The 21,492-nt window shown below is 39.3% G+C and overlaps 1 protein-coding gene across 1 annotated transcript in view; it reads left to right on the top strand.

The window, feature by feature from the left end:
* The window catches only part of LOC113134803 (cAMP-specific 3',5'-cyclic phosphodiesterase 4B-like), a 43,467-nt gene that overhangs the window by 14,700 nt on the left and 7,275 nt on the right, over window positions 1-21,492 (top strand). The window contains exons 4-9 of the mRNA XM_026314324.2: window positions 86-336; window positions 4,908-5,102; window positions 5,194-5,230; window positions 6,181-6,251; window positions 6,917-6,966; window positions 16,187-16,299. Coding sequence (XP_026170109.1) covers window positions 86-336; window positions 4,908-5,102; window positions 5,194-5,230; window positions 6,181-6,251; window positions 6,917-6,966; window positions 16,187-16,299 — 717 coding nt within the window. The remainder of the gene's footprint in view (window positions 1-85; window positions 337-4,907; window positions 5,103-5,193; window positions 5,231-6,180; window positions 6,252-6,916; window positions 6,967-16,186; window positions 16,300-21,492) is intronic.

Raw genomic sequence — 21,492 nt, 5'->3', positions numbered from 1 at the left:
TTCTTATTCACCACAAAGCCTGTCGAGAGGAGGGAATATTATGAGTCTGTTTCATAGATTCACTTTGTTTTTGTTTTACCCTCAGGAGAATACAGAGCTTGCAGTGGGACAGTTTTCTGCAGGCAACACTCTTGGAGTAGAGGTGTGCAAAGTTCACAGGCGGTTTTCTGGCAACCTGCAGTTGCCGCCATTGTCATGGCGACAGTCAGAAAAGGAGAGGGACAGGGGCAAGCCGCTCACACCTGAAGAGGATCCAGTGACCCGGACCAGACCCTCAAGCCTGCCCATCACCGCCTCTCTGCCTCGCATCAACATCACACAGGCTGACCCTGACAGGTGAGGCCCACCATCACTGTGATACAGTTTACTGGACAGTTTGTGTGGAAAAGTAATGCCAACATATTCTAGGGTAACACTGCTGCTGTTAGTGTCTGGGGAGGATTGTGATACTTCACAATAATTTATTTGTAGTTTTTATGGAGGTGTCAGCTTCATTTTTTAAAACCTTGTGTAGCTTTCACTTTGTTGTAGTTGTAGGAGCATGATTCTCAGTACAAAGTTGGTAAAGTGGGTGGCAAGTGTTTTCTCCCAGCTAGTTTTAACATTAGATTTGTAAAATTGGCAGTAACATTTAAAGTTTTAGGGTCTTGTTTTTGCCCCTTTCCCCTCAGTTGTTTCTAGAGCAGTAAGTATAACTCCGTGCCCCGGAGAAGAACACAAATGTTGCCCATTTCTAAAATGACTGAGAGTACAGATTAAATTAGTGCTCATTTGTTTTTGTTGTGCTTACCTGAGAGGCAGAATACAGTGGGCAGCTGTTCCATGGTAGCATGAATTTAGGGAATATGTATCAAGTGACTTTTTATGACTCCCACTTTACATAGTTAAATATCCATATGCATCCTTTCTCTTTGAACCACTGTGACTCACCCCTCTGAACTACGTGTAATTATGGGCTCTCTACAGAGTTGTATTGTCCATTGACTTTCTTGTCTGTTGCTTTCATCTCTGTAACACTCACACTGTTTGCTACTGCTTTATAAAAGACTGGGTTGCCTTTATCCAGACTAAAGGTCAGGAGTTAGAAAAATTTGTGCTCTCTCTATTGCATGACACTGTAGGTGCTGCATAACTGTTGATGTGTTGTTAGGCTCGTTGATAATGCTGTATTTATGATTTGGAGTTGCATTGTAAACATGGCAAGAGGAATGCTCAAAAGATATTTATCAATAACATTAATCATATACTCAGAAGCATATTTTGAGTATCAAATTGAGTATTTGTTATTGAGTCAGGGAAGTTCTGGTCTTGTCTTATATGTTTTTCTTGATTATAATACAGCCACTCCAAAACATAAAACCAGTGTTCAAAGGCTCTGATAATTTCGCAGTGTCATTTCTCCTGTTTCTTGTGTGAGTGTTTCTTGAGTGTGCTGATGGAAGGCAGTGGTGAGAACAGGGAGCTCGAGCTGGACCAGGCCGACTCTTTTAGTGTTGTTGCTGTTGCTCTTGGCCAGAAACTTTGATCACACAACTGTCTTTGTATCTGTAGTAAAAGAAATGTGAGTAGCTGCAACTTCATTTTTTCTTTCTGTTTTTCAACTAAATAGATTTAGGGTACATATTTATTAACTTGCATAGATCCTTGTATAGCAGGTGTTTATTTTAAGTTGCCAGAAACGTCTCTGCCCTAAGGTGTGTTAGAGTCAATAACTGTAGTGTAATGACTGTACACTGTCAATGATTGGAGTCTAGCATAGGGAAAGTTTGACTATAGTAACTAGCTGCTGTTTCTCACATGATCCAAGTTAAGTCCAGTCAAGGTTATTTATTGACATTTAAATCATGCTTATCCCAAAGGGCTTTAGTCTGTACAATCTACTGTAGGACATACTTTATATTTAGGGCCCCAGGTTGAGATAATGACCTCAAAAATGAAAGGAAAATAAATAATTGTGGGAATCCTCAGGAAAAGCAACAGAGGACAAATTTTCTTTCAGTCAACCGATACAAAAAATGCCACAGAGAAAAGTAGCTGTAGTAGTAGAATTAAAGTAGATTCAAATTTTGACAAATGCAGATAATTTTGTTGAATCAGTCATCCTGTGTTACTTTCCAGGCATGTCATTACAGTGCTACAGTACTTTTCTTTATACATTGAAGTAAGTAAAAGAAAATGGCACTTTTTCATCATAAAATGTTTCTGTTGTTTGAACACTCAAAGGCACAAGCTGAGCAGATCAGAGGGTCAAGTATTTTCCTTTGAATAGTTGTTAAGAGAAATGCCTCACTTGATCTCTGCCTGGATAAATGCTCATTATTAGTGCTCATGATTATATACTGTAGTTGAGTAGCAGCTACTGGAGTTGGAATTAGCTACTTTGGATGAAGAAAGCCAGTGGCTTTCTTTCTTCCTCAGTAATAATAATAAAGAGGGGCTCTGGTTCTTCTCAGTCTTCTAAATGTCACCCAGTCACGCTATCAGGTTTACTTTTAATCTGTTCAAATAGCTTTAACTTTTCTGCTGTGGCCATACTGTGTATATATACACTGACATAATGTTAAATGAACACAGAGAGCAGTTTAAAAAAAGAAGTAAAGCCATGTTCATCTGACATAGACATTTATCACTGAATATGCAAATGTTCAGACTTACATTATACATTGCATTATACATATTATACATTTAAGAGAAATGTTTATATGAATGTTTATTATGTTAATCTGTAACATCACTCAAAGACATCTAGGTGTCTTGCACACCTCTACCCTGCAAAAAGTCCCTCTGGCCATTTTTCCTATATACTGATGTAATTCTTGACAGAGGACAATACACAAGTTTGTGTATCTAATATTAAAGATACTTCCAAATGTAAGAAGGTCAATCTGTTGTCTGAAACTATATTATTATTGTCGTGATTGTGATTTTATGATGTGATGAGACTTGGTCTTGATGAAAGGGGCTCTTCATTGCTTTGTGCAAATGCAGATGAATTATTTTTTCTGTGAAATATCTACAGCAGATGCTCATTAGTGATAATCTGTAAGTTGTCAAATAATTAAAAATCATTTTCCCTCACTTTTAACTAAACTTTTAACGCCTCACCATTCCACTGTAACTCTTATGCATATGCTTTCATAGGACATCACAGGTGGCCAAGTGAGGGGCGTGTAGGATGATGAACTCCCTAACTAATCTGCAATGGTTTTAATATAGAGGGACAAATAACAGGCAGTCAGATTTACAGAGCGACTGCAAGTCCGTTCCCTGTGTTCCAGCCCACATCTGCCTGCTAGTGTCTGCCAAGCCAACGTTAGTCCAGCATGTGGCCTATTAATGGACAGAAAGAGGGTTTGTCAATGTGTGTGCATGTGTATGAGTGAGCAACGTCAGAGTTTTTTGTTGCTTGTTGGAGCTGAAAGGAGGAGAAGAATGTTACAGAGGTCCCCACACTGCAGAGTTAGGCACTTTGACTTCAGCGAGGAAGTGGTCAGTGGAGCACATCTCTCGGCTCCAAGGTGACTTAAGTGAGCTTCTCTATCATTTTGTTCAACGTGTTTTTTTTTTTTTGTTTTTTTTTACAAATTTTTTACTATTTAAATATAATTTTCTGTTTTTCTTCATGTGTTTGTCTTAGATGATAACTTTATTGGTAGATTGCAACATAAAATTGTAACTTTACAGTGCAATGCCAAAAGAGTTTATTTGCATGCTTTGCCCATTGTATCAGATTGTTGCTGTGAATTTTACAGTTGCAACATTAACAAACCCTGACAGATTAGGAGATCAGATTTATCAAAGTAAAGCATGTCGTTAATGTTGGTTCAAAGTTCAGATTTGGATGACGCAAATAGCAACGTGTGTAATGGTTATCGTTCAGCATGTGTGTAATCAGTGTGCAAATTTCCTTTTAATCTGAGCTTTTCTGGCAGAGGTGTGGGTCTCAGAGTGTCTCAGAGGGATATGTGGCTAGTTAATCCCACATGTAGCAGAAATTACATAGGCGGGAGGGATGTGGGGCAAACAGTAAAGCAGCCTCTGGTCAGCCTGTTACAAAATAGATTTCACAATTGTAAGGACTTGATGTATGTATGTATGTTTTTTTGTTTGTCTTCTTGTGGAACAATATTCCATGTCAGTTACATGGTCAGCTGCATCTGTTACTGTTGTTTATTGATACTAGTATTCTCCCAAACCTCTTAAACATACCACAATGTCCTGTATTTTACATGTACGTACAGATGTATGTACATCAGTGGTGTTTTCACTGCAGCAGCAGTAAACATGCTGGGTGGAAGGAGCTGGACAGGTAAATACTAATAAATATAATAAATCCCATAAACGGGTTTCAACGAGCATTGGGTATGGTTGTGTGCAAACAAAGCTAAATAAATATAAAAGACAAGAGGCCAGACATCACATCTCAGGCAGCAGACTTCTCTCATTGTACCAGCTTCAGGCTACTGAGCATGACTGGAGAATGCACAGACCATCAGTTTATAATAAAACAAGCCCTGGTATCACAGCATGCTTATTTAATGACCACAGTATTTTTGTATTTAGGCCATGAGTGGAAAGATTGATGGATAGATGGATGAATGGATGTTGGATGGATGGATGAGGGAGTAATCATTTTAGGGTTTATGCAATCTCTTTACTGGATGAGATTTGTGAACATGTTGTGCAAGTTAGTCCTTAGTGGAAGCTTATTGAAAGTACTTAGTTCATACTGATGATTTGAAAGTCAAATACCAATAATTAAACTGATGGCTGATCAGACATAGACATAAGGTTAATGCTTTTTTATCTTAGATTTATAGGTTTTTCCACTGAAATTTGCTTTTGTAGTGTAAAAAATCAAATTCTGAAGTTGTGCCAATTACTGTTGTTACTCCCTGTTGTTTCAGCTTTGAAGTAGAGAATGGTCCACCACTGGGTTTCAGTCCTTCAGAGCTCCAGGCATCCCCAGGTTCAGGTCTGGTTCTTCACCCCAACATGGCAAGCCATGGCCAGCGCAGAGAGTCCTTCCTGTATCGTTCTGACAGTGACTATGAACTATCACCTAAGTCCTTGTCTCGAAACTCCTCCATTGTTGGAGAACTGTGAGTATTTTACATCACAGCCCCCTGAAATATCACTTTTACTATGATCAACAGCGTGTCAGTCTTTGTTTTTAATCGCATCTCATTTCAGACATGGAGAGGACTTGATTGTGACTCCATTTGCCCAGGTAAATAAAACAGTAAAATCATGTTAATGATGTATTGCTTATTGTCATATTTTGAAAAACAAAATTTCTTCAAGGCTTTTTAGACATGAATAGTGATGGATAGATGAAGCTGTGTAAAGCTTTGAGGTTTTCTTTGTGTTTGTGCACAACAAATTGAGGTTTTGGAACTTTAAACAAAGCAATGACAGTGACATCTGGTGGTTTGCAGAACTTACAACAGTTCTTCAAGACGGATCAAAGTACTGCAGGACATTACTGTTTTTCTATCAAGTATTCAATAAAAGTCCAATAAATTATTAAATCTGTAATACTTAGATGTTATTATAGAATATGTGACAAAGAAATAATAGCAACCCAAAAAATATCTTTGTTGCCCGTACATAATAACGTGCCTTCTTAGTGTAGTTCAGGGCTTTCTTTTTTTTTTTTCTTTTCCTTTCGGCTTAATGCATTTTAATTTAATTGTTTATTTATGCATCATTTCATGGGTTTCACAGTATTTGGAAACGCTTTACAGGCCTGAAGCAAGCTTCAGGATTTAAGAACGTCATGATTAACTTATCTGGTCCCTGGTGTCCTTGAGTTAGCGCGACATGGCTGGCTTGGCAATACCACAATCATTTTAGACTCATCATCCCTGATTTAATCTGTGGCTGACTGAATTCTGTCTAGTTCAGTTCTCTAATGGCTGCAGGAAGAGAGTGGCCACGACGAGCACCACTAAGAAACTTCATGTAGAAATTTTTAAAAAACATTTTAAAACTGTATTTTTAATACTTAATTTTCAAATAATTTTTGTGAAATTGTCAGATTGTCATTGTGTTTTTTTTTTTTAAATCTTCAAATAGTTTTATATATTTCCATGCAAATGTTTCTCACATTTTTAACCCCACCTTTATCCGTTGTGGCTTCTTCTTGTTCTCATCATTTTTCTTATTTTGCTTTTGTAGGTTCTGGCAAGCCTTCGGACTGTGAGGAACAACTTTACCACCTTGACAAATGTACAATGTGTATCCAATAAGTAGGTCATGTCATCTCATAATTGCGTTATAGCAGTTGCTTATATTTTGTGACAATGACTTCATGCTGATTTTGTTTTTGTATTTATGTGTATTGATTGATATCTTTAGCGAGAATAGATGCAATGAGGGTTTTTGTGTGTGATCCTCCTATTTGAGATGCCAACATGCCTCACTTGGGGGCGCTAGTGCACCAGAGAACTGTTAATGGTAAAATAAAACTACTCACGTTGAACCACGTCCAGATTGAAATATTCAGTGTTGAGCTTATTTGGCACAGCAGCACTGACATCGTTAGGTACAAACAGTGATTTTATTATATTTTTAGTTTATCAGATTTGAGTACATTGAAGTTTCGTGTCATCATGGGTCTGTACTGTAGCTGCAGTTGCATCAGGTCAGCTAGAGGTGGACACAGAGTCAGTGCAGCCTCAGAGAGGGGGTCACCATGAGCTGAACGTGAACCAGACTTGAAAATGTCACATAGTAGAGAATCTGACCTGTGACAGGTTCAGAGAACTAAAGGAGCTTATGTTTAGTGTTCATGCTGTGGCAAGAAAGAATCCTGCTAAAACAAAATCACCCTGTAGATAAATGATGCACCAATTTGTTACACATCAGGTCTCCTATTTAAAACAGTTTATGACTTATGTATTTCTGATTGCAGGAGGTCTCCTGCTGCAAATCAGCCTTCTGTCACCAAAGTCTGCCTGTCAGGTAAGTCTGGTCATAAGCCTCCCAATATGTAGGAGGTTAGTTTGAATACACCGTCATCAGAAGTAATGATTCTGGGAAATGTGGAAAACTGTAACATGCATTTAATGTAGTGTAGCCCTGCAGCTTTTTTGTTAGTTGTGTAAAGTTTAGGAAGTCAAATGTCAAGATTGGCTGCTGGTGAACAGTGCTGTGCCAAAGATTTGACAGATTGAACAAACGATTGTGGTTCAAAAAATAAATTCTGGAAAATATTTCTATATTTATGCATGTGACAAGAATCTGCACCGCAAGTTTGAAAAGCAGTGAATTGCAGTAGTATACAGTTACTTTTCTCATATCTTTGCAGCAAAAACAATAGACTGTGGCATTGCAAACGGACACATTCAAAGTATGCCTTTGCACAGTGTCTTCTGTTTCCCAGTACTTGGTGTAGCAAAACTGTTGATTAAAACTGCAATTACTTATGAAAATTTCTGTGCAAACACTTATTACAGTGTTAACACCGCCAGCACCAATTATGTTATTTTTGAACCTTCTCAAACATGCAATTAGAAACTAGAATCTTTTGACTTACTGATAAAGTACATTATGAAACAAAAAGATTGCCATGCGTTGACGTTATAACCAGACCTGGGGACAATGAAAGAGTGTGAGAGCCATAAAAAGAGATTTAATGGTTTAGATAATGTAGATGTGAAGGAGGGAGAGGACAAGTGAAAGAAGGAGGGAGGTGGGGACGTTGGTTCCTGCTGCACTGGTTCTTCAAGTCCGTTTGACGTCAACACGGCTTGTACACGGGTGCTGTCAACTTCCTATTAGCACAGATGGGCTGTTAGGAGCGTCCCACAGCAGGAAAAAATACAAGACAAGTGTGAGTCTTATTGTCTCGCCTCCTCCACACTTCTTAACAAACCTTGACCTTACCCAAGTAATCACTGATGAGTGAAACCATCTTGTTATTGGCTTTCATAATGACGCATGGGGAAGATAGAATGAGAAAAACAAATGATTAACTCTGAATTTGTTTGAACTTTCTGAGACTAAGTACACTTATGTTTTTAATACAGCATACCAGTGCCACCACAGAATATGTCATTGACATTTACCTAGCATAAAAAGAGCATAAAATACACCTGACGCTTAATAATGGTGATTGTCCAGGACAAGTACAACAATTAACAGTATCACAGGGAAAGATGCCCTCATATCCTCCCGTTTGTTGCTTTCTGTCTCATTTTTTTCATCTCTTTTGCCCGGAAAAGGTGAACAGATTTTTCCTGTTTTCTGTCTCAGTGAGGTAATATCCCCACTAGTGGAAAAACCTGTGTCTTTCTGGATGTGACCTCAGCTCAGATGGCTGCTTATGAGGTGTCTGAATCAATGAAATTGAGTCAAATATATCAGAAATCAAGAGAGAGTACTGTGAATTTCTGTAGAAAAACAGTGAGGTTAGACTTATAGAGATAGAGTTTACAAAAGAGCCATTTGGCACATTGCTGAAAAAATAGAACAGGAAAGGTCAGAGATAGACGTCATAGTTTTTTAAAAATTTTTAATCAGATGCGATGTGGGAGAAGCATAAAAAAGGTCAAACTGGATGAAATAAACAAAAAAAGCATGGACATTCACTGGGTGAAAGTCCAGAAGATGTAGACATGGGGGCTATGCTAAAAATCAGCTCAGCTGCAAATGCGTCACTGTGGCTGTTCACACTATTAAACATCTTACTCCAGTAACATGAAGGGATTGTAGTATTGCCCATGCAAGTTTGCAGTTTACGCTTGACAAACCATCTTGGCCCCATCACACACAGTCTCGTGAGTCCAGCAGCCAACAAAGGACTCACTCTTCCCTGACTGATTCAGATTATAGGCTTTGGTCTATATTACGACTGATAAATGGTACTTTAGAGGAACATGCTTGATTATGACGTCTTTAGCCGTTAAAGGTCTGGTGATTAATCTGTAACGCTTATCACAGCAGCAACAAAATATTGTCACAGTTGGTGGGGACTTGTGGTTAGTCATTTGATCAAGAAGGGGATGTGAAACACACGTTTATACTAAGGCAGTGCTGCCCAAAGACGTCCACTTTAATTACATCTCCACCTCTGAGTTTGTACATTTAGATTTTCACAGTTGTGCTTGGTTTATATTGTGTGCTTTTCTTTATTGAAGCTTAATATGAAATGTGGGCTATATATTCATACTTTCATCTATTAGCTTTATCTGCTTATACTCAGGGGACACAGGGGAGCCCATCTCAGCTGAAGCCCTAGACAGGTCACCAGTCTGATGCATAGAGACAAAGTCACATATACATCTATGGGCAATTTCAAGCCACTAATCAGTATAATCTGCATGTCTTTGTACCTTGCTGAAAACCTACGTAAGCACATAAACACACACACAAACTCCACACATAACGGCCCTAGTCGTCTGACAGAAACTTCCTGATATGAAACAACAACACTAACCACTGCACTATGATGCTGCTGCTGCCAACGGCTGTTTAGCTTATCTTAATTTAGATTGATAAGAAGGGGAACTGACTAGCTAGCCTCTCTATATTCAAAAGTAACAACAATCTCCACCAGCACCTCTGAAGCTCACTAATGAATGTGTAATATCTTGTGTAATTTGTGTAGAAGCGTAAGAACAACAAGCAGCAGTGTGACCAAAGAGTTTATTGATCAAGAAATAATCATTAACCTGCCTGCCTTTCTGGTATTTCCTGCTTCAAGTGTTTTTTTATAAACTGCAGACTTAAAATAATGTGCAAAACTGTGCAAAATCATTTCAGTACAAACAGATAGCTGCATTCAAATCTGCACAATCTTCGCCTTGCTACTCTGGCTTTGTGCAAAAATCAACCAGGGTGTGGACTTCTGCACAATAAGCATTACTCATTCATCTAGTCTCCTGACATGTAATGAAAGACCAGTCAAAACAGGTTATTCAGAAAGCATAAGGAAGAAGAAAAACATGTGTCAGTCACCGGTAATTTGCACTTTGATGCCAAATAACAAGGAGCATGCACTGTTGCAAGGTGATTAAAACCAATTCTGCTTGAATTATTTGTATTTTAGGTTTGTGGTAGGGTGACTTACAGTGTTCCTAATAATGTACTGAAGTGTAATCCATTTTCATTACTAGTTTTACAGACACCTCAATACTTGGATCAGTGTTGGATCCACAGCACATTCAGATGTTCCTAATTAAATATTTAAGTGTCTGTGGTCTGGTAACATTCTGGTATCAGTCTTGTCAAAGTGGTTACGCGTCAATGTGCTTCGGTGTGGCATATTTTCTTAGAACCACAATTATCTGCTCCCTTTCACCAAATGATAAAGTGCACATTTAAAATAATGAATAAACAGCTGGGTGGATGGGTACACAAGGCAGACAGATGGCCACAAACTGATGGCCACAACAAATTTGACCTGTCATTTTCAGTCTGGGCAGTCCGCTCCACTTCTGTCTGCAGCAGTTACTGTGCTCAACAGCAGGAATCCATGTCAGGTTTTCCAGGCTCACAGCCAGGGGAGAGGATCCAAAGGGTTGGAAGCATGCAGCCTGGTTAACTATTTGAATTATGTCATTGACGTCAGCACAGTCATAAACCTTGCTGCAGGCCCATCCCCAAACTAGTCCATGCCAACACAGCTCCACAGTGTATTGTGAAGGAGCTGTCAAACAGGCCCTGCTGAGGTGTGTGTTTGTATAACTGTTGAAGCCCTTTGTGTTGATAGGTTAGGAGAATATACTCCAATTGTAAACTATGACAAGACTTAATCAGCAGTGAGGGTTGTTTGTGAGAGAAGACAAAGGCTGAGTGTGGTTTCAGGGTTGGGCCTACGGTAAATGTCCACCATACCACAGGTTCCCCAGAAATCACGCCATTAAAAGTTACATCACCCTCCTAACATCATAGCAAATTAAACCACTTCTGTCAGTCAGTACTCCTTTTATTGAGGTATCAAACTTTTACACCAATATTTACTTGAACTCTATTAAAACAAAGGAAATGATTAGGCATATTTTCCTGTGACTGATAGATTTTTGTATATCTGAAAAAATCTAAAAAAATCTTTATAAACCTAAAAAGTCTTTTAGATGATATGTCACTGACTGTTTGTGGTGGTTAGGTTGGTCCTGCAGTGAAAAAAGTAAATTATACATACACACAAAAAAACATACTAAAAGCAAAAATATATTTTTAAAAAATGTTTTAATCAATTGAACCACATAGAATTATTATATTGTAAAATGATATATGAATATGTGTAAAAACTATGTAATCTATATAATTTTATAAATATAAAAATGTTTTTTTGAAGCTCTATACATCACAGAAATAGAATGAGTCAGTGATCACGTCTTTGTGTTGTTCACTGATAAGACAAATACTTTCTTTCTGTTTCTTCTGTGAAACTCCTTGCTTCTCTGCACTTGTGAATAAATTGACGTACACTGGGGTTGAAACAAAGCTGATTCATTACACCAGCCCCACCACCCTGTCTGTCTCAGATCCACGTGCAGTATGAAGTCAAACAGACAGTAAGCAGCATGTATGTGCACGTATCCATGTCAGTGTGCGCCCTTTCTCCTTCCTGGTGTGGTGAAGTCAACATGAGGAATGTGTGTGTTTGCGTACATGCAGATACCCTGAAGCTGTTTACATTTTAGCTGACAGTGGTGACTCAAGTCTTTTTCACTGACCCTCTGTTGTAACTGGTCTCATTATTCCCTAATAAGTCAAATTAATATGAATCAACATGACATGATATTAGTCACTGTGTTAAAGTCAATATCACCATGAAAAATCAAATACTAAGTGTAGACCTCAACTGTTCCAAGCCTGTTTGACTAGCACATACAAACACACACACACACACACACACATACACACACATATTATACTTCATACTACTTTATGCTTGTCCTCCACTGTAAGGATTTATTGTTTGTTTTTGACCACTTTTAGACCACTACATATATTGAACAGCTGAATTCACTGTAACAATAACAATATGTGCACAATATTTGTTGTACACATATGTACACAACTGCATACTGAGTATTTGTGCTATTAAAACCTTTTTCAGTACATTTTTAAATGCAATATATAATAATATTTGCCCTTGTGATAATACTACTTTAATTAAGGATAGAATTTGAATACTTCATCCACCACCAGCTGTAGCACATCAGTAGGTGGTATAAGGGAAGAGGCAGTCCAGTTCTGCAAACGAGGCTTCATCCCCACAGCAAGGGAAACAGGTTTTGGGGGATAGGACGATAGGTTGAGAGCACAGAGAGAGGCACTGTGAGGTGGATGTGAGCGGAAGGTGTCTCAGGCTGGAATGGCAGTGGGTAGGGGGGTGTTTGAGCCCAGCTCTGGTCGTTAGTACAGTTAATAGCTCTCACAGAGGCCATTTTGTGGTCCTATAGGGAAGAGAGATGGAGGGAAAAGGGAGAGAGAGGGGAGGCAGACGGGGTCTGTCTGCACACTGAGGTCTGTTGTCCTCTGGGCAGCCTCCAGCATATGGCTGAAGCATTAGGACTCACCAATGAAAAAAATATATTTTCAGTTAAAAAAAAAAAAAACAGCCTGGAAAAGTACTTCGCACTCTGTCTGGAAGCAGGTTTTTCAGACTGAAAGTGCGTCACGCCACCTTTGACTGGTGACAATGTGAAACGTCTGTCAGCCCATTTAGCTCTGTATTTATGATCGACCAGAGATGATGATGTCTGCTCCTACCATGTATGTGTGTGTGCATAACTTTGCTTTAAGTACAGCTGCAACTCAAAAATGTGAATATTACATGACTTGTGTTACTGAAGTGTGGCTCTGGATTTAACTGTCAGTCTAAAGAAATGCAATATGTATTTAACTGTCATTTTAGGTTTTATTTTCCGGGAAGACTGTGATGCAAAAATGGACCCCATGAATGGGGATTCTAATATAAATAAATAAATGAATTGGTGCTCCATTGAGGTTGCTGGAAATAAGTGGTTTGAAGCCTGTGACAAAAACTAGTAAACTTTTGTTCAGCAGTCTACATCTGAGTGGTTTGCTGCCAGCAAATTCTGGACTCTGTGCATGAATCAGCCACCAACATTGAAATGACCTAAATCCCAGTCATACAGGCGGTTTGGTGTCATCCTTTTGATGTTTCCCAACTACCCCATTAAAATGGGTAATGTCTCTATATACTCTCATCAGAGGGAGTGGAGGCAAGATGTGGTTGCACTTTCCTAGCGTCATATACTACTAAGATCCCCAGTTTTAGGAACTGCTTTGATTTTTTTACCTGCTGCTGTGTGTCAGTAGCTTTTACATAGCTCAGAATGCCAGTGGTTTTGTCAAATAGTTTGGATCACAAAGTTTGGCATCCAGCTTTATCTTGTAGCCAAGGGTTTTGTTTTTTTTTTTTAGATCTCCACCCTATAGCTCAAGTAATGTAAAATTGGTCTGACCTGAGAAATTTTTTAAAATCTTTATTTTCATTATTCATGGGCACCCATCTCACCGGTCACTAATCTTCCTGGGAAACACAATTCAAATAAAATCAATATAAATTGTTATATACCCATACACTAAAAGTGACTATAATGAATGAATGAATAATAACAATACAATGTAAAATTAAAGATTATAGACTAGTGAAGAGTTCATTAACCAAGATAGGCATCAACAGTGATATAGGTACTCTAATCAAACTTGATTAGAGGAGAAATGGTGTACAATCAGTTAGTGGTCATATTTGCATTTTAAATACCTCCAACCTTTTTCTTGATGATAAATACTTTTTTATTGTTTTATGTAGACTGGTAATTCATTCTATACCTTAAAAGACCTATAAACAAATTACCATTCTATGAATTTAGTTTTAGGCCAAGGAAGCACAAAATTAAGTTGACAATTGTGGCGAGTCTGATGCATATGAAATTGATTCAACAATACCAAATCATCACTTAAAAATATTGGAATTCCCAAAAATAAGGCTTTCCACAAAGCAACTAAAATACTGAGTAGTAGTCTAGTTTTAACTAGAGGCCAAGATAATCTAGTATGCATATTAATACTGTTACATTATGAACATCTTAAGACTAATTCCAGCTGCTTTATTCTGAACTCGCTGTATTTTAATATGACCGTTTATATCAGCACTAGACCAAATAACTGACCTGTACTCAAGATGCGTCAAGACTAGCACATGAATAACTTTTTTCATGATGTCAGAAGTGACAATGTCCGAGCATTTCCTGCTATCAGAGATTGCTCCTCCCGTTTTTTAAACAATACAGTCAGTATGCTCTGACCAAGCTAAATGTTGATCAAGCATGATTCCCAGCAACTTGAACTGATCCACTTGACCAATCACACTTAGTTAATGGTCATATTCAACACCGACCTTTTCAATCAGTCTCATTCTGACCTAAGCAGCTGCCCTGAGGAACACCACTCTAGTAACCATTATAGTATACATTTTGCTTCCTATCCAATAAATAACTTCTTACTGATGCAAGAGTACTGGATAAAAAAACATATCATTTAAGCTTGAAAACCAACAAAGAATGATTAATAGTATCAAAAACAGCACTAAAATCAAGAAATATAACCCCAATTAGTTTAAAGTCATCACATTCTTTATACCAATATATATTCTTATACCAGTCTTCCTCCTGTAATCCGAGGAGCCAGTGGCATTATTGCCAAAAAAACGCAGTCACATTTAAACAGTTGAAACATGAAACTCCTTTGTGATTCAGGCAAGTCACCCTCATGTTGTTTTGATACCTTTGAATGGTGGGAGGTTTCCTTAACTGCAGATATATTATCTAAGATGTCACTGAGGTTCTTTGTTATACACAGGTGGTTCAGAGTCTGTACGCCATGACTGTGCTTTGAAGTGCTTTGATCCACTATATTGACGTAAATTGTGGAGCAGCACGCTGGCTGTCTTGTTGTGCTAAGCATGTGGGGTAAATTTCTTCCATATGTGAAGCCCTATGAAGTAGAGATCAGTCCTTTCCATAGAAAAAAGGCAGTTGGCAAGATCCAGATGTATTTTTTCATTTACTCACTCCAGGCAGAAATTTGTTGCATCTCTGGTATATCATAATATGATTCCTCTTAATTTGTTTCCTCATGTTTTATCATCTGAGTCCATTTCTTATAATCAACTTTTTTCCTTCTGAAACTCATCCGCCTACCACACATGAGTCATAGCTGCTAACGACAGAGTTATTTCATTGAATGACAGCTATGATTGTCCTCAGCAGTCAGTCTGCCATTGAGTAATTCCGCTCCATGTTTTGTGTAAGTTCAAGGCCAAAGAGGAAGTGCTTTGGTTTCTTTGGCTCACGGCAAGCCCCTGGCCTGGCCTCTCCCCAATTTAGGGAGTCAGAGTTTGCCTCTTGTGTTGCTTGTGCAAACAGAGTGATTGGTGTTTGATGTAATTTTTTTTCTCTCCCTCAGAGAGGTTCAGAGAGGAGAGAGCCAGTTTGTGAAGCATGGTGGTGTGGTGTAAGTTGCTGCTGCAGATCAGCAGAATACAGCCTTGAAGTGGTCTGCATGTTTTAGAAAGGAAGTCATCTGGTGTTGAAGGGAGTTGGTGTAGTTGTCTGTGCAGTAGTTTTAACGTGAACGCATTATGAAGGTGGTAGCAAAACATGAAGCTAGATGGGGCTTTTTAATGAAAAACCTTTTTTAAACAGCTGCACTGTACCTTGGGGGGGGGGGGGTCAAGAGCAGGAGGCAGCAGACTGCCTAGTTTGCACACCCCTTATCCAGTAGGGTGGCACTGAGAGGGGGGACAAGCAAACGAGAGAGAAGCCCAGAGAGGGTGGGGGAACCAGACATGAGTGGGAGGGGGTTTGAAGAATGCATGTGAGCAAGGGAATGAGGGGGTACAGAGGGAAAAGAGGCAGCAGTGAGAGAGAGGCAGAATAAGCAAACTAATTCTAGCCTTATTTTGTCTGAGAGTACAACTTCCCTCAAGGTTCTGAGGTGGTGGAGTGTAACAAGATGAAGGAGCTCTGTGTGCATGCCTCCCCCTCTACTTCTGCATCTTCCGGATGTCCTTCAGACCAGTCTTCCATACGATCAAGCCAGTCTGGGAAGCTCAGACCTCCATGCATGGTGTCGGGGGACTCCGCTATGGATATGGATCCGTTGGGGCCTGATTACGTGTCCATGTGTCTGTTGGCAGATGAGTCCTACCAGAAGCTGGCTATGGAGACCATGGAGGAACTGGACTGGTGTCTGGACCAGTTGGAGACCATACAGACCTATCGCTCTGTCAGCGACATGGCCTCCAACAAGGTAGGACAATTTAGTTTTAATTTTCTTTTGCATATGTGCAATTAGTGCACTTGTGAGGTTGGTGAACTATGTTTGCATACTTATGGCTAATAATGTAATTTTTAAAAGTTTAAAGTCTGGCCTTCATGGGCCTTTTGTGTGATGCACTTGCTTTCATCATATTATCAAAATACATAAATCTTCCAGCATTACACTTTACCTTCATATTTTTTTTTTCATAACAGTTACCTTAAGGGAATCATGTATGATGGGATGTCAAGTAATATGCATTTCTGCAAATTGCCAAGTTCCTAGAAAATAGAAAGTTTAATGTTCAGCTTAAACACTGATTGCTAGGTGTCATAGAGGAACCTTGAATCATAATATACGTTCCAACTAAGATAATGATCACCAAAAGACCTCCCAGGAACACACACACACACATTTTATCATTTCTTAAAAACTACAGCTAACAAAGATTTAGATTGAAGACAGTAATTTCACAGGCTCAGTCCTAGATCTGAAAGCTGTTCAGTATTATAAAAGTATTAGTACCATCGTGGGCATTCTGTAACACATGTGGGATATTGAGACTGAACTTGTAATGATGACTTGACTGACTTGCATACAGCTCTCATTTTGTCTTTATAGCACTGTGGTTTTTTATTTGCACAAGACATGCAAAATATAAATTGCGTTTTGCCACACTGACGCACTTGCAAAGTAAGAGCTGTTCTGTGGTCATGTATGAACTGGCATTGTCATTTTATAGATCACTTGTTAAAAAAAAAAAACTAGGGTAATATGTGGCATGTTACACAATTAGGCTGGGCTGTAGGAATACTTTATAGAGTGTGTGTGCATTTGCCATTCCTTTTAATGTGGTGTGGATTTTTTCTACTTTACTAAATATTATACTATTATAGAAATATTATATTGACATTGTTAAAATGGTCATGTTATAATGTTTACCTTGTTAACCATAGTTTAGCCTGTTTACTAATTAATACAAACGTAAGCTTTAAAATTACAGTTACATTATGATAGCACCAAATGAAAAATTATAGGATTGGTAAAATCATGTGAATTGATAATCTGAGAACCATGGATATTTGTACCAAATTTAATTGCAATAATAATAGTAAGACTGTCATGGTGACCTTATAGGTTAGGTCACCAAAATTTGTACACTTCATTCTCTGAAAACCATCTATCCACATTTTGCAGTTCAGTAAACCAGCAGAAATTGCCATTTGTGGAAAACCCCACTAGTGGCTAAAAAAGATAAAGAAATCCACTTTTGGTCAGTTTTTTGATTTGTTTTAAGTGAATCAAAATAAACAAATCATGTGCTTCAAGACTACACAAAGAAGCTATTTAGAACTAATTGCTTCCCTTTGCTTTGATGCACATAAATGGTTCTTGGTGCATATTGCGTTTGTGCGGAGCAACCAAATTACTATACGCTGTACAGTATTACTCAGCCCCTGTGCAGACGGTGGAGACTGTACGGCGTCAGATTATAAACACCCAGGGTGGTGGTGTCCATTTCCGTCTGTCTTCCATACTGCGGTCTGAGGGCGGATTGGGATGGGGAGGGTTGTTGTCATACCGTTGCTGGTGACTGTGACCGTGACACCAGTTTCCTGTCTCTTTATTTCCCGTGCCCCCCCGCTGCTCCCTCTCCTCTGCTCCTTGGTTACTAGATGACAATAGTGGCACTTTGACTAGGCAGCCAGGTTGAGACTTCCCAGATAACCACGCCACCGGGACTGTCCAGACAATGAGCCCAAGGTCCTGAAGGGGCATTGCAAAATAGCCGCCTGGTCAGGCTGGCCGGGCACATTGTTTGCTGTGAGTCATAGTCCTCCCATATGACCCAGTATGTTGACCAATGCAACTTCTGAAAGACAGGACGTCAGCATTTTATGATGTTACAGTTTCATCAGTGGGGTAAATTGTTCTGCAATTTGTACAAGAAAGGAAAGGAAGAATTCACTGGCTCATTCACATTTTTATTGCAAAATTGGTGTCAGATATATCGTTGCAGCACTAATGCAGCATCTGCAGGCTTTAGCGTTTTCCCAGAATTTGTATGACGAGATGCTTGACAAAGAGCCTGTTTCTTTTCAGAAAGAGAAAAGACGTAATCAAACCCAGGGTGTTTCAGTTTTCACAGTCCAAGTTCAAGGGCACAGGTGTATCTGAGGCAATGGGACCACACACCCTGCTGACCACCAGTCTGGTCACTGTGACCTCAGAGCAGGGAGCTGCTTCCCTGCCCCTCACTATCATTAGCCTTGCCTCACTTCCATGCTTATGCCGGTGACGGCCTTGGACAAACACTGCCATCTGAATCCAGTTAGAGGAGTTTAGTGCTTTGCGGGTTAGCGTGCAAGCAAGCCCCCGAGCAGAGCACGAGCAAGTAGGAAACTTTAACTCACGTGTGGTCACTTCAACTTTGAAGCACCGCCGTCTTCAGAGGGGAAAAAATGACAAAATTATTGAAACAGATGTAGTGGTGGGTCTGTAGCTGTAGCAGGGGTAATGGTCATTAAATTATAGTGCTGTGTGCCTTTTGACTGAAAGGGTGAAGAGGAGATCAGACAAGCTGCACTAGTGATTATGGGACCAAGTTGTAAATAAAGTTTGACCTCTGTAATCTGCTGTTATAATGGAAAAAAAGTCAGAATAACAAAGGTAAATATGAAGCCTGTTTTTACTGTAACCCTGCTCTTACCTACTTTCGATAAACACCTTCTAGGAAATGTGTCTTTCTAATGTTACAATACTGTGAAAACTCATTGGCCATAATCCACTGTGTTGACACTATAAACAACCACACATGGGACAGAAGCTGCATTGGCTCACTGTGGGCTTTTGTAAGATTGCACAGCCACTGGATTGCAGTATGATGTCAAACTGTTCCTTTGCATTACATTTTCCCTTGAATCTATACATTTTTTCAGCCAAGGTTAAAAGTCAGTTATAAAGTGGTAAACTGAGCCAACTTTTAAAACTCGTCCTAAAGGAATGCACACATACATGTCATTTTGGATTTCCCAGGCAGTCTGATTGCATTGTTACCTGGGACTTTTCAGTGATGAGCTGAGCTCAGGTATGTTAGTTACTGGTGCCTAAGGCCATGTTAGGAAGCAGGATGTCTACCAGTAAATGACCTCAGTTAACTACTCTGTAAAGTAAAAGGGAAGTAGGTGGGACACATGCTCAGGCCTGTGTTGGAGGGAGGAGCCACTCTGTGTGTAGGCTAATCACTCAAGTCAGCTTTATAGTTATGTTTCCTGGCTGACGCCACTTCAGAAAGAGAATAGAGAGAGGAAGCAGGCAGAGTGTCAGACGCACTGAACACAGTTGTTGCTTGTGGAACTTGTAAGGATTTCTTTCGTGTTGTGTTTGGTTTTGGTCAAGTGACAATGGGACTATGTTGTTCTGAAAAGCAGAAGAAAAACTTGGGGATGTTTACAAGTTGGAAAACGGTAAGTTTATTTTGGAGCAACTTATTGTGTTGTCAGAATGTGATCTGCCATATTGAGAATGATTTATCCAAGAGTAGACTAATTGATTTGAACTGAGCTTATTTATTGTATTTAAAAAGATTGTGCAATATTAAATTCATTTTCCTTTTTCAGTCAAGTTTTTCCTGTCTTGCTTTGGCTTGCCAGTTTGAGGATTCAGCTCAGAAAAACAAAACTTGCAGTGCAGTAACTTTTGTGTTCATTTTGATGAGTTGTAGGTGTAGTGTTTTGCCTTATAACCTAACATATTACTGACATTTCCATTTTGTGATACTGTGGTTCCAGTCTGCACCTATTTTGAATATTCAAAACTTTATGAGGCATCAGCTCATCATTTTCTGAGAACTAACCACACGCTTTTTGTTAGTTTATGTAACTTTCGTGGTTACCCAAGTTGTGGATTTGTTTTGAATGTGAGCACTCTGCTAACGTAAAAGGATGTATGCGTTATCATCATGCGTTGAGCAATCGATCCTCCTGAGAACACTCATAGATTTGTCACCATACTGTGAGTGTATGCAGAGTTTCTGAGCTGAACCACATGACCCTGGGTGACTGGCATGCAGCTAATTCATTTCCTAGAGGCCACACAAATCCACACTTTTCCGCTGCTTTAAAGAATCAATTACAAGTTTCATTTGAGTGGAATAAAGCTTGTGTGATTTTTGTCCTTACAAGCTCTTTTGTCTGGCAGTCTGAGTTTTGAGTGTAGCCAACACTTTGAAAGTGTCATTTAAGTCTAGCAGATGTTAGCAGAGAGAGTCTGGTCCAGTGTGAAGAGAAAAGCCCCCATTGTAAGAAATAATAAAAAATGGTACAGTCATGGTTGATTGAAAGATTTTTTAAAAATCTAATTTTCAGGAAGTAGCATAGAATGCACCATCATTCCACTGTATTCATAAATATCGAGACGTGGTTTTGCATTAGAGTTTCTCTTTACTGACAAGAAAAATCATTTTGCATTTTTCCTTGTGGGGTTTTGCAGCTTCTAGCTTAATTGTGTCTGTTTTGAGCATCTCTCTGCTGTAGATATGTATTAAACATGTGTGTAGTTGCATATGCCTGTGTGCAGATGTATGTGGTGTGTTTAAAGTGGGGACCTCCAGAAGAATGACAGAGGGACCCATGTGACTCTGTTGCCATGGCATTCAGGTTGTCGTGCAATTGGTGGTGCACTGGTGGGCTGCTGTCTGAAAACTGTCATCTATCTGCCCTCGTCTGTATTTGTGTCCTAAATACAGAAAACTGCTGCAGAGAGACAGGAAAATATGCAGAATACTGAGAACACAAAAGTAACAACATGATTGACCGAACTGTATGCAGCAGCTTATGGTTCCACTTCTACACTGTAAAAAGGATTCAAAAATGAATACCCAGTGTCTCCTCACCCATGCAATGAATGCTCTGGTGCTTTGAAGCCTAACATTGCACAGTATGCGTTGGATCTGGTCTGCATTACTGAGCGGGAGGGTAAATCAAGAAGGAAGGGAGATGGAGGTGGGGGCGATAGAATGGAAGGGGGAGTGAGGGAGAAATAGAGAAATAGCTAGAAAGAGAAAAAGATGTGGGGGGATTCTCCAAACTTCTGTTTTCTGCAGTGCTGGCTCTGCATGGCTCAGTGATTAACAGGGGTGGGAGGCAGAGCGAGAGAGAGAGAGAGAGACTCTGCCAGCCTTTC

Source organism: Mastacembelus armatus, chromosome 17 (assembly GCF_900324485.2).
Source record: "Mastacembelus armatus chromosome 17, fMasArm1.2, whole genome shotgun sequence".
Classification (NCBI taxonomy): domain Eukaryota; kingdom Metazoa; phylum Chordata; class Actinopteri; order Synbranchiformes; family Mastacembelidae; genus Mastacembelus; species Mastacembelus armatus.
Note: the sequence above shows the minus strand (reverse complement) of the source record. Positions and strands in the feature narration are given on the sequence as shown.